This window comes from Piliocolobus tephrosceles, unplaced genomic scaffold, assembly GCF_002776525.5.
Source record: "Piliocolobus tephrosceles isolate RC106 unplaced genomic scaffold, ASM277652v3 unscaffolded_27421, whole genome shotgun sequence".
NCBI classification, from domain to species: Eukaryota; Metazoa; Chordata; class Mammalia; order Primates; family Cercopithecidae; genus Piliocolobus; species Piliocolobus tephrosceles.
Window position 1 is genome coordinate 647 of NW_022310334.1, and position 12801 is coordinate 13447.

Consider the following 12801-nt stretch of genomic DNA (forward strand, 5'->3'; position numbering starts at 1 on the left):
CTTTGGGAGGCTGGGGCAGGTAGACTGCTTGGGCCCAGGAGTTCAAGAATAGCCTGGGCAACACAGCAAAAACTTGTCTCTACAAAAAAAAAAAAAAAATTATTCAGGCCTGGTGGCGTGCCTGTAGTCTCAGCTACTCGGGAGGCTGAGGAGGGAGGACTGCTTGCTTGAGCCTGGAAGACAGATGCTACAGTGAGCCAAGATAGCATTACTGTACTCCAGCCTGGGCAACAGAGTGAGACCCTGCCTCTAACAAAAACAGAAAAAGAGACAAAGGATCAGAGAGAGAAGCAAAAAGAAAGGAAGACAGACCCAGAAGCACATTCACAATAGTCACTCACGGCCGGGCACGGTGGCTCAAGCCTGTAATCCCAGCACTTTGGGAGGCCGAGACGGGCGGATCACGAGGTCAGGAGGTCGAGACCATCCTGGCTAACCCGGTGAAACCCCGTCTCTACTAAAAAATACAAAAAACTGCCAGGCGAGGTGGCGGGCACCTGTAGTCCCAGCTACTCGGGAGGCTGAGGCAGGAGAATGGCGTAAACCCGGGAGGTGGAGCTTGCAGTGAGCCGAGATCGTGTCACTGCACTCCAGCCTGGGCGACAGAGCAAGACTCCATCTCAAAAAAAAAAAAAAAAAAAAAAAAAAGAAACCAATAGTCACTCATAACATTGAAATAAAAAGGCAAGTGACAGGCATGCTTCTAACCTATGAACAGCAAAGACTGGCAGGAAACACCCCCATGTCTAATAGTGGTTGTCTCTAGAGAGGGGGATTATGGGTGTTTCTTTCCTTCCTATTTTACAAATTATATACAGTGAACATTGTTACTTTTACAGTCAGAATAAAAAATAAACTTCTCTAAGAAAAAAAAAAGGAAGGAGGGCATCTCCTGGTGTTTAGATAATACAGAAGGAAGGGAGCTCTGCCAGTGGGTCTACAGGGGCCCAGTGACTCCTGAGGAGTGGGAGTCCCAGGACGGGTATGGGGCTCCTCCTGAATGTCCCTCAGCCTCCTGGGAGCCACAATGGGGACTTACGGGTGAGGTCAGGCAGAAGCCAGGTATTGCAGTTGACTTGGTAGAGCAGAACGTCGCTGCTGAACTCGTCAGGGTCCGAGCGCCCCCCAAGAACCACCATGGTGTCCCCTAACAGGGCTGAGGCATGGAAAAGCCGGGGACGGGGCTGTTGGGGAGACGGGGTGGGGGGGCGGGCAGGACAGCCTGTCAGAGCTGTCCTCTGCTCCCTCTCAGCCCTCCAGTCACCCCTGCACTTCTCTACCTGCCCCCCGCAGCCCACCCAATCCTAACTCTCATCAAATCTCACCTCCTTTAGGTAAGGTGAGATTTCCTCCAGGAAACCTCCTGTGCCGGCAAGAGCAGCCCACAGAACCATCTCCTTCCTGAGTTCCCGGAACCCCCGTGACCCAGGCTGCTCCCTAGGAACTTAGCCCAGACCCCTTGAGATGAGCCACCCACATTCCTCACACAGTCTCCCTAGAGACAGTGGGGGCATCCTGGGGGTGAGGCTCAAGTCTCTTGCTTCTAGCCCCTTGCCCCCAAGATGGGCTTGGAAACGTGTAGACTGAAACCACCAGCCTCTCTAACCAGTGCAGACAGGGCTCCCTGCCCTCCCACACACATTCTCCTTGGCCTTGAAGGCAGAAAGAGCGGGGAGCCTCGGTCCTGCTTTGTATGAGTGGAAAAACCCAGGACAGGGAAGGGGCCTGCCGGGGCCACACCAAGTCAGGACAGAGCTGGGCAGAGCTCATGCCTCTGACCTCCCGGCCTCGGGTTCTCTCCTCCAAATCAGGAATGGAAGCAGGGGAGATGTGGGGGTATCAGCTTAGTTAGGGAACACAGAAAGGAGGGGAAGCAGGAATCCGGGATGGAGCCAGTCCCTGGGGCACTGGGAAAGAGGGCCCCTCCCTCCTGCCCCATACACCCATGGGTCTGGGCCTCTTTTCCTGACCTTTGCCCCCTGAGAAGGGGCCAGCAGGCTCCAGGTGCGGTCAGGACAGTGCAGGGAGTAGAGCTCGGGGGATGGGGCCGCCAGCTCCACATGGAATCGGAACCCCCCAAACACGTAGAGGGAGTCGGTGGCCTCATGGTAGACGGCGGAGTGACCATAGAGACCTGGTGGGGGGCAGGGTGACAGGCTGGGGGAGGGGCTGACAACAGCACTGATCCCGCTGACCTCCCGGTCCCCCTGTTCAGTGAGCACTGAGGCTGGAGGCCTGGGAGTCCCTCTCCACCCATCCCTCTCACTTGGGTTCGAACAGACAATCACTAGAGACTCTGGGAAAGAGAAGGGAGTCCTCAACTGGCAGGAAGTTCTACCAGGCTCTCGGGAGGGAGACAGGGCATCCAGAATGTCTAGGGGACAGTGATCAAAGAAAGGAGGTGAGATTGAGGAAGAAACCCTGAGGAGCAGGGAGCTCAGAGCCTGGGGGCGAGGGACGGTGGCCACATGTGGCCAGGAGTGGGCAGTTAATTATGGAGTTTGGGAAGGACAGACAGAGAACATGAGCATTCAAGAGGGGGTCCTGAGAATCTGCGTGGGGGCAGGAAAGAGAGGGAAACAGGTGGCCACAGAACACAGGAGTGGACGGAGAGCCCACAGGAAGCCTGGATGCCCGGAAGGTCCATGGGAGCTGTCCCCTCCCGGTCCCCAGCCCCACCTGTGGGGGGTGTCCCGCTCTGGGCTCCTGACACCCAGGTGCCGGTCGCCAGCTGGTACTCAAGCAACTGCTGGTTGAAGCCATTTTCCGGGGAATAACCGCCCACCAGGAGCAGAGATAGGCCTCGGCGGGCAGTAAGGGTGTGACCAGCAACGGCTGGCAGCTCCACAGTCTGGGGGGCCTGAGGGATGGAGGGCCAAGGTCACTGATGGGGCTAGAGGTCAGGGGTCACCTTGTGGGTAGAAGCAATCCTCAGCCCCCCAGAGTCCTCCCTGAAGTACTAAGGAAGGAGTGACCCCCCAGGGGCCAGTCAGACCAGCCTGGGTCCTGGCAGGTGCACAGTGGGCCCCTTGGAATTTCCACCTGCCCAAGCCTGGTGTGGCTTTGGGAAGTGTGGCTTTGGGAAGCCCTTGCTCCCCTGGCCTCTCTCTGCTGCTGAGTGAAGCTGTGTCCCAGCCCAGGACTGGCTCGGGACAACAGTGTGCCCCAGGATGGCCAAGGAAATTCAAGTCCAGGGCTTCTGTTTCCTCTGGGGGTGAAGCTGGCAGGAGCTACCACAGCTGTCTCTGTCAGGGCCCAGCAGAAGGGCTGGGGAGTGGGCTGGGGAGAGTTGCTCACCTTCTCCTGCCGCCATTGCAGGGTGGTAAGGTTGAGGACCCAGAAATCACGGGTGACACCCCCAGCGGTGAGTCCCCCCAGCAGATACATGGCGCCACGGCCAGCGGGCACATATGCAGCTGCATGGAAGGAGCGGGGTGATGGGCCTGGGCCCCCGTCCTCAGCTCCCGCCAGCATCTGTGTCCACCGCCGCTCACTCACTGAGTACCTGGGGCCAGGGTGCAAAAAAGCAGCCTCATTATAGTCATCTCAGCATCCTTCAAGGTGACCCTGCCTGACAGATGCCCCTGCATCCCGTGGGGTGACCTTCCTATGACAGTCCTCTCACTATTCCCTGGGGTAGCATCACCTAAAGAAGTACCCTGGTCACCAAGAGTCCCCGGGTGAGCCTCCTGTGACAACTGTCCCAGCATCCTTTGGGCTGTCCTTTACCTTAGAGGCTTTTCTGCACTCCTCTGAGGTGACTCTTAGCATCCTGAGGTGACCTTCTCTCATTTGCGAATCCCACCTGCCTAGGGCAGTCCTCACCTGTACAGGTTTCCCAGCAGCCCCTGGGGCAGGCCCAGGCCCCCAAACATCCACAAGGTGGCATCAGGTCCCTCCACCATGGTGTGGCCCAGGCGGTGCAGGAAGCGGCTGGCAGTGTCCTAGGGGTGGGTGGGGACGTCAGGGATCAGGCTAGGGTTAGGACAAAGTGCCAGGCCTGGGTGTAGGGTGTAGGGGTGGTACCAGGAGTGGAGGTGGGAGAACGACCTGGGGGCAACCATCCCTAGACAGCTGGTACCCGCAACTCACGGCTGAGAGGCGGCTGTCCATGAGGGTCTCCCAGACCAGCTGCCCGCCATCCAACTTGGTGGCGCAGTCAGGGCCCCCGAAGCCTTCGGTACAGATGCACACACCCAGGCTCTGGGGGATGACAAGGGACTCAGGGGAGCCCTGATCACCAGCCCTGTCCCACCAGGCTTGACCTCTCCCACCTGTACCTGGTTACAAGTTCCTGCCCCAGTGTGGGCATTGCAGTTCTCAGGACACAGAGCCATCCGGCAGTGTGGGCCAGCCCAGCCTTGAGGACATCGGCAGAGCCCCGCACCTGCAGCACCATCCTGGGGCACGCATTCCTGGGGGACTGGGCAGCTCCCAGGGCCCCCTGACCCACAGCGGGCGGAGCCCACCGAAGCATTGAAGCCCCAGGATGAGGAGCCATTGGCCTCCCAGTGCAGCACCAGCAGCCCTGTGGGAAGAGAGGCCAGAGGCTGTCAGCAAAGCCACACTCCTAGCCCCATCCAACCCCAGATGCTGAGAAAACCCAGTGTGACTGGGCAGGGAAGGAAGGCACCATATTATTCATAATCATCACCAGGACGAACCAGTCTGCACCCCTCCCTCGGCCAACCCATCAAGATTGATCTTCAAGCCTAAATCTCTCACCAACTGATAGCTACCTCCTGAGCTGCTATCCAAGCCCAAGTCCCGTCTCACCTGGACACTGGTACCCATCCCCTACTGGTCCTCCTGGCTGCCTATACTCCCCACTCATGGTGGCCCAGTGATCCTCAAAATGTGAATTGAGCCCTGTCCTCAGCAAGCTCCAAACCTTCTACAACTCCTACTGCCCTTACATAAGACTGGATCTCTTTAGAAAAGATAGTGATTTAGGGGCAGGTGGGACAGGAATTACTTGATATGTTACTATATATAAAATATGCCTCAATAAAGTTATATATATAGGCCGGGCGTGGTGGCTTATGCCTGTAATCCCAGCACTTTGGGAGGCCAAGGTGGGTGAATCACTTGAGGTCAGGAGTTCAAGACCAGGCTGTCCAACATGGTGAAACCCCATCTCTACTAAAAATACAAAAAGTAGCCAGGCATGGTGGCATATGCCTGTAATTCCAGCTACTTGGGAGGCTGAGGCAGGAGAATCGCTGGAGCCCGGGAGGCAGAAGTTGCAGTGAGTTGAGATTGCGCTACTACACTCCAGACTAGCTGGAAAGAGTGAGTGGTGTGGGGTCCTCACACCAGCCACATTCTGTGTGCCCCAGAGACATGTCTCATTCAGCCTTTCTCTCTGCAGACGTAGCTCAGCCAGCACAATCCTATTTTCCTCTCAACTAAGGACAAGGAGGTCCAGAGACAGTGAGGGACTACATCACCCCACAAGCAGTGGCAGACCTGGGTCCTGTGCCCACTTCAGGTGATGAGTTTGGGGGCAAGGGATACATAGCCCAGGACTAAGAGGTCCCACTTCCCCTAGCCCCCGTACCAGACAGGGCCTGAACAGTGAGGGGTCTGTCCCGTCGCTGGCCGCAGAAGGCAGCTATGAGGCTGCGGTCCGACTGGACAACACCAGTGTCCAGGAAGCGTGGGAATCCATCAAAGGCCAGGACGTAGCTCAGCTAGAGGGGTGCAGAATCGAGGATTAGGAGACAATGAGGATGAGAACGAGGGCACCTGGAGTCTGGGAGAAGGAGAGGTTCAAGAGGGGAGGCAATCTGAGACTGGGAAATGGGCTGTTTGAACATCCAGGGGAGACTGTCAAACTATGGCAGGGAGGCAACCACTCCCCTTCCTGTGTCCAAAGTAGACATGGCTCATCTATCAGGCACCTCTTGCATTAAGCCTCTTTCTGCACATGCAGCTCCTGGCAGTCAGTACCAGTCAATCAGAGTTGGTGCACAAGGTGTAACAATTTACCATTCCTGGTCTGGGAATGGGGAGATTGAGGATCTGGAGAACTGGAGATGGGAGTTGAGGAAATAGGAAGCTATCTGGGAAATGGGAGGGTCTGTCTGTGGGCCTAGGAACAAAGCGCTGGGGATCTGAGGAGGAGTTTGGGTTTTGAAGGATTAAAAAAACAAAAACAAACAAACAAACAAGCAACACTGGGGTCAGGGTCTGGGGATGCAGGCTGGGTCAGGGGACATGATTCTGGCTCATGGGCCTGAACCCTTGTTTTCTCAGTGCTCACCGTGCAGGGGGTGCTGCTGTCGGGGGAGAAGGTGAGGGTGAGTGGGGGACAGAGGGTTCCGGGAGCACAGGGCTGTAGCTCCTCAGTGGCTGAGACAACCCACACACAATAGGACAGGCCAGGCCCGGCTCTCGCAGCCCCGCCACCTGGAGGCAGCAGCCCCCCGACCCGGCGTGAGCCCAGTGCCACTGAGGACACATTGGTGAGGAGGGCGCGACCTCCACACTCCCGGAAGCAGGAACCACCGGCCCTGGGGAGATGGAGAAGAGCCAGTGTCAGACCAGTCCTGCCCCTCCCTACTGTATCCCCAAGCACACCCTACCTAGCCCTGGCTGGCCCACTGGCTCACCGGGGATCCCCATAATAGCCTGGGGAGCAGAGCTGGCAGTGGGCACCCTCGGTGTGGTCCTGGCAGAAGCAGAGCCCACTGAGGTTGTCGCAGTGGCCACGGCGTGGGTCCCCGTGCCCATTGCACTGGCAGGGCCGGCAGCCCCGAGAGCCCGTGGCGTTGCCGAAGCTGCCCGGCCGGCATCGTTCGCAGTGCTCTCCCCATGTCCAGTCTGTGGAGGCCCCAGCAGGTGGGACAGAGTCAAGTCAAGGGTGGAAACAGGCCCAGGCCTACTGGGTCAGCTAAACCCTGACCCCACCCAGCTGCTTCAAAGGTGAGAAACCAAGGCCCAGATCAGGGTAAACAGCAAGTCCCAAGAGGGGGAAGTGAAGCCCAGCCAGAGTGATGGGTGGCACTGAAACCTGTTTGAGTCAGGAACAGCAATGGGGCAGGGGACCCAGAGCTGCATGAGGGGACACTGAGGCCTCCTCCAAGAAGAGCAAGCTGGAGCCCCAAGAAGGGAGGAGGCTCCCTGGGTCCAGGCTGGGGCTGGGATGAGGGCTGCTCACCCTGGCACTCGTCGCAGAAGCCAGGCCCCCGCTTGCGGCAGTGGCTGTGGAAGCTGCAGCCACAGTCCCGGGAGCAGCGGGGGGCTGGGGGACCCGGGGCGGGTGTGGGCGGGGGTAGGTCTGATGTCCAGCCCAGGTCACACACGCAGGTGAAGTCCGGGGGGCCGCTGCACACACCATGGCCACAGTCCTCCAAGCACCTGAGGGGCCGTGTTGGGGGTGGGGAAAGCGCCAGGCAGGCCCAGAGCCCCTAAAGCACCTCATCACCTCCACCCACCTCATGACACCATCAAAGCCACTGGCTGTTTCCATGGTTTTGCACTACGTGGGTGACCCTGTCTCCAAGGTAACTCCATGCATCACCACGCCTGTCTCTATAGCAACCACACAGCACCACTGTGAAAACCTCTTTCAACTACGTCCTCTGCCTCCATGGCAACGCTGAAGACTATGGCCCACAGCCTATGGGTGCCCTGTTTCCATGGTAACCAGGGTTACACTGGGGACCCTGTCACTCTAACGAGGACCTAGTGTGCAAGGTAAACCCCTGGCTAACTGGGGATGCTGGTTCCACAGGAAGGGACCCAGTGCCATGATGGCTTCCTCCCTCCACCTCCATGTGCCCCAGCCTGGGGCAACATCTCCATAGCAACCCCCGCCTCACTCACGTGCGGTTGCAGTGTGAGATGCCATCACCCTGGTAGCCCCGCTGGCAGTGACACTCGTAGCTGAGGGGCGTGTTCAGGCAGGTCGCCCGCGGATGGCACCGGGCCAGGCCCAGACGACACTCATCCACGTCAGGACAGCGGGCATATGCCCAGCGGGCAGGGAGGGCCACGGGAAGCCCCAGGCCCTCCCCCACCCACAGGGAGCAGTTACCCCCACCGAGGGGCCCCGAGAAGTCCCCCTGTAGGCACCTGTGGGGTGAAAGAGTGAAGAAGCAGGGGACAACATAGAAACAGGAGCCATACATAGAAACAATGACAGGGAGAGAGGAGGCCAATCGCAAGGAGAGGGACGAAAATATAGATTTGGAAAGAGAGACAGAGAAACCAGGAGAAGTCGAAGACAAAAACAATTTTGGAAGACAGAAGAGAGACACAGACGGAGATGCAGTGAAAAGGAGAGCAGAGAGACAGAAACAGACAAGGAGAAAGAAAACAAGTTGCGGAGACCCAGCAAAGGAGGAAAAATTGAGAAAAAAGAGCGGGAGAGTAAAATAAACAACAGAAAAACAACACAAAAAAGGGAAGGTGGCCATGGGATGGGGTCAGGGCAAGAGGGCAGAGAAGCAAAAAGGCTATTAGAATGACCGGTCATGGAGGAAGGACGCAGCCGGGCACCCTGCCCACCCGCCCGCCTGGGCTCACCGTCCCAGTGTGGGGTTGTCCTCATTGCCACACCAGCCACACTCGTGGCTCTGCAGACACTCGTGGCAAGTCAGGAAGCCATCACAGCTCCGGCACCGTGGCTCCGAGTGCACACTGCAGGATGGCAGGGGTGGGGGTCAGAGCCCCGGCCCCTTGCTGGTGGGGATCTTCCTCTGTTAACCCTGCCCCAGGGACTGTACCTGTCATCCCAGCCTCGACAGCCCCCATGTGGGTACCGGGCCAGGTAGGCGGCAAACAGGAAGCAGGTGTGGGTGGACTGGCACCAGGCGCACTGGCTCGAGTTGGCCAGGCAGTCCTCACAGGTCAGTCGCCTGGGGCGGGGAGTGGGTGGCCAGGTCACTCCACAGCCAGCCCACATCCACGGGCACATCCACCCACCCACTCCCTGGACCCAGCCAGACTCACTGGTTGCAGAGTGGGGGACACTCCTCTGGACTCTTTATGGCACCCCGACCCCGGCCCCGCCGGCTGCATGCCGCGTCTCCTTTGCGGTTGGTGCTCTGATGCCACTCACAGAAGGGGTCCTGGGGGTCAGTTGGGCAGAGGAGTCAAAACCCCACTCAGCCATCTCCTTTGGGATCCCAGTGCCTATCCCACCCCCTGCCCCACCCTGCAGACTGTCCCTGCAAGGCCATCTCCCTCCCCAGCTGCCTGCGTCTCTGGACCCCTCCCTTCAGCCACAGACACCCATAGTTCTGCCTGCTCAGCACCGACTCTCTCTTTTGGGCAACAGCGCCCCTTCTGTGTGGTCCGGGTGGGGCTGATTCAATCCTCAGGATCCAGAGGTGGGCAAGGGGCCACATTCCCTCCCCTCTACTCCAGTCATTGGCCCAGGAGCCTGCACAAGGCCCAACCAGAGCCACTGAAGTACAATCCTGGGACTTCTGTTGAGCTCCTGGATGGTGGTGGGGTGAGGGGAGAGAAACAGAAAGCCTCACTGTTTGAGACAGAGCAAGGACTGAGAGCCTGGAGCCTTAACTCACAAGGAAACAAACCCTCCCAGGGAACAAGAGGAAGCAGGGTGTCGTGGGCTGCCTGACATCACTAGGAGCTGGCAGGCCTGAAGGCCTACTCCTGGGCTCCAGTGCCTGTGCTGAGAAACTCCCCGCTAGTGGAAAAGGATGGAGTTGCATTCTCTGGCCCCTGCAACAGGGAGAGTCCTGACTCCCAGGTGCCTCTCACTCTAGCTCCATCTCACCTTCCCCACCAGGCTCTGCTGATGAATGACAAAAGCCCTTGCTGTTTCCCCCACGCCCCCCACCAGGGGTTCCCTTGGCTGCCTGTTGCCTGCTCTGGCTGCGTCCACCTTGTGACCTCCCCTGGTGGTCCCACAGGCACCTGGGTGCAGGCATGGCAGTCCCGATGCTCCTCGCAGAGTGGGCAGAGGGTAGGCACCAGCACCAGCAGGGACCCACCAGCCCTGTCATCCCCACAGTGGGCTCCACCCTGGCGCAGGTGGCAGCTGGCACTGGTCAGGCACCAGCCACAGCCCTGGTCTGCCAAGCAGCCCAGGCAGGAGGAATAGGAGGTGCAGGCCGACGAGCGGTAGGGCTCCAGGAAGAAGAAGGAGATCTCCTGGGGAAGGGGTCACAGGAGGGGCAGCAGTCAAGGTCTGGGGCAGGGGTCAGAGTCTGGGGCTAACTGAAAGTAAGGGTTTGGAACTCAGGTTGAGAACTCAGGCACATAGGAAGTCAGGATTTAGGAAATCAGTAGAGGTCCAGGGTCTGGAGGAATCTGGAGATTATTATAGGTCAAAGTATGGAGGGCAGAGGTCAGGGCCAGCAGGGTCAAGGGTGAGGAGTCAGAAGACGAGGGTCAAACTATGGGATCAGGCCAGGGTCTATGGGCAGAGGTCAGGGGCCACAGGGTTCAAGGAGAGGTTCAGAGTTCAGAGGCCAACAGTTAAGTAGTCCGAGGCCAGAATCTAGGGATTTCAGAGTTTGCGACCTGGCGTTCAGAAAGCCCAGGTGATCTGAAGCTGGGGCCTGTGGCTAGGGTTGGAGGTGGGTCCTGGGTACTCACACTGCCTCCTGGCACACCAGTCCGATCCCACAGCAGAGTGAGCTCGCTGTGCCCAGGGCCTGCCGAGCCGTTCAGCTGGCCCCGGATCTCTACTGCATACTTGTGGTCCCGCCCGGGCAGGGGGAAGAGGCGAGCAGACCCAGGGCGCTGCAGCTGCCGCGTCTCCTTCTCCTGATGAGCCACCCAGCGCCCCACCTCCTCCTGGGGTAGGGGTGAGTGACAGGCAGGGGCCTCAGAACCCTTCTCATTCCTTCCTCAGACCCCTGATATCTCCGAACCCACCCTGCACCCCACCCCCTCCTAAGAAGAGGGCCTCAGAGCTCCTTAGATCCTGAGAACCTCTGAGGTGAGACCCCCAGGGACCCTCCTCCTCCTCAGGGGCTTTTTTTTTTTTTTTTTTGGAGACAGGGTCTCATTCCATCACCCAGGCTGGAGTGCAGTGACACGATCATGGCTCACTGCAGCCTCAACTTCCCAGGTTCAAGTGAGCCTCCCACCTCAGCCTCCCAAATAGTTGGGACTACAGGTGCATGCCACCATGGCCAGCTAATTTTTGTATATTTTGGATAGATGATGTCTCACCATGTTTCCCAGGCTGGTCCCAAACTCCTGGGTTCAGGCAATCCACCTGCCCCTACCTCCCAAAGGGCTAGGATTATAGGTGTATACCTCCACACCCGGCCTTCAGGGGCCTTTCAGGTCTGACTCAGACCTTCCTCATCTCCTTCAAAGTTTCCCTCAAATTCTGCTCACAATTGAAAACCTCAGCACCCTCTCTCCTCTACTAAAGATCCATCCCCAGCCAGGCGCAGTGGCTCACGCCTATAATCCCAGCACTTTGGGAGGCTGAGGCAGACAGATCATCTGAGGTCAGGAGTTCCAAACCAGCCTGGCCAACATAGTGAAACCCCATCTCTACTTAAAATGCAAAAAAATTAGCCGGGCGTGATGGTGCATGTCTGTAATCCCAGCTACTCAGGAGGCTGAGGCAGGAGAATTGCTTGAACCTGGGAGGGGGAGGTAGCAGTAAGTCGAGATCGCGCCATTGCACTCCCGCCTGGACAACACAGTGAGACTGTCTCATCAAAAAAAAAAAAAATCCATCTCCTGCCTCTGATTTCTCCCCAGTCCTCCCCCACTCCCCCAGAACCTTCAAATCACCACAGATGCCCTGTACCACACCCCTAGCTCCCATATTTACCATAAACACCCCCCTGAATGTCCCAGGCAGCCTCACCATGTTCTCTGCGTCAGGGCCACGGGCCATCCGGGCCAGAACGTGTAGGCGCTGGGCCCGGGCCCACACAGCCACGTCCTCAGACCCTGGCCCACCTGGCCCTCCAGGCAGCATTGGGTAGATGAAGCCACGGTAGACCAGGGACACATCTGTTTCTGCGCTGGGTGTCAGGGTGATGGTCGTGCTGCGGACAATCGAGACCTGTGCCACCAGGGATGGGTGTATGCGTGAGTCTCTTTCTGGACTGCCCCCAAGTCTCCACACCCCTGAGGCCACATCAGAGCCAGAAAAGACTGGTCAACCCAACTTTCTTCCCCATTTTACCAAATGAGAGATTGAGGCCAAGGGACAGGGGTTAAGTGGCTTGTCAAAGGTCACTCTGGGAAAAGAGGCAAGTCCTAAATTCAGACAATAGACAACAGGGTCCCAGAGCCCACCTTTACCCCGGCCTCTCGCCATTTCCATCTCACATTAACACTCCAGGACTGGACACTTCAGTGTCTTCTTATCCAACTCCTCACCTTTTCAGCTAAGCACTTCAAAGCCCAGATCTAATATTCAAAGTGACAGACAAAGTGCAAGATTTATTTTCCTGGTGTGTGATTTTGTAATAGCAGAACAGTGGAACAGTCCAAGTGTTCACCAGTGGGAGGCTATTTAAATAAACTACAAATGTAAATGGAATATCATACAACTGTTAAAAAAAAAAAAAAAGAGTGAAAGCCAGGCAAGGCCAGCACTTTGGGAGGCCAAGGCAGGCAGATCACTTGAGGTCAGGAGTTCAAGACCAGCCTGACCAACATGGTGAAACCCCATCTCTACTAAATACAAAAAATTAGCCGGGACTGGTAGTGTGCACCTGTAATCCCAGCTACTTGGAAGCCCGAGGCAGGAGAACCGCTCAAGCCCAGGAGGCAGAGGTTGCAGTGAGCCGAGATTGCCCCATTGCACTCCAGCCTGGGCAACAAGAGCGAAACTCCATCTCAAAA

The 12801-nt window shown here is 57.7% G+C and overlaps 1 protein-coding gene across 1 annotated transcript; it reads right to left on the reverse strand.

The window, feature by feature from the left end:
- Positions 1-951: 951 nt before the first annotated feature.
- Positions 952-12096, reverse strand: LOC111553994 (multiple epidermal growth factor-like domains protein 8). The gene is made up of 18 exons (XM_026451095.1): positions 11813-12096; positions 10576-10776; positions 9892-10128; positions 8959-9077; positions 8733-8864; positions 8533-8646; positions 7831-8079; positions 7163-7362; positions 6615-6825; positions 6266-6515; positions 5561-5693; positions 4281-4528; positions 4093-4203; positions 3826-3944; positions 3298-3505; positions 2680-2860; positions 1971-2134; positions 952-1184 (listed from the first exon to the last, which is right to left on the reverse strand). The coding sequence occupies exons 1-18, from the start codon at positions 11924-11926 to the stop codon at positions 1008-1010; spliced, it is 3168 nt and encodes a 1055-aa protein (XP_026306880.1). The 5' UTR covers positions 11927-12096; the 3' UTR covers positions 952-1007.
- Positions 12097-12801: the final 705 nt, after the last annotated feature.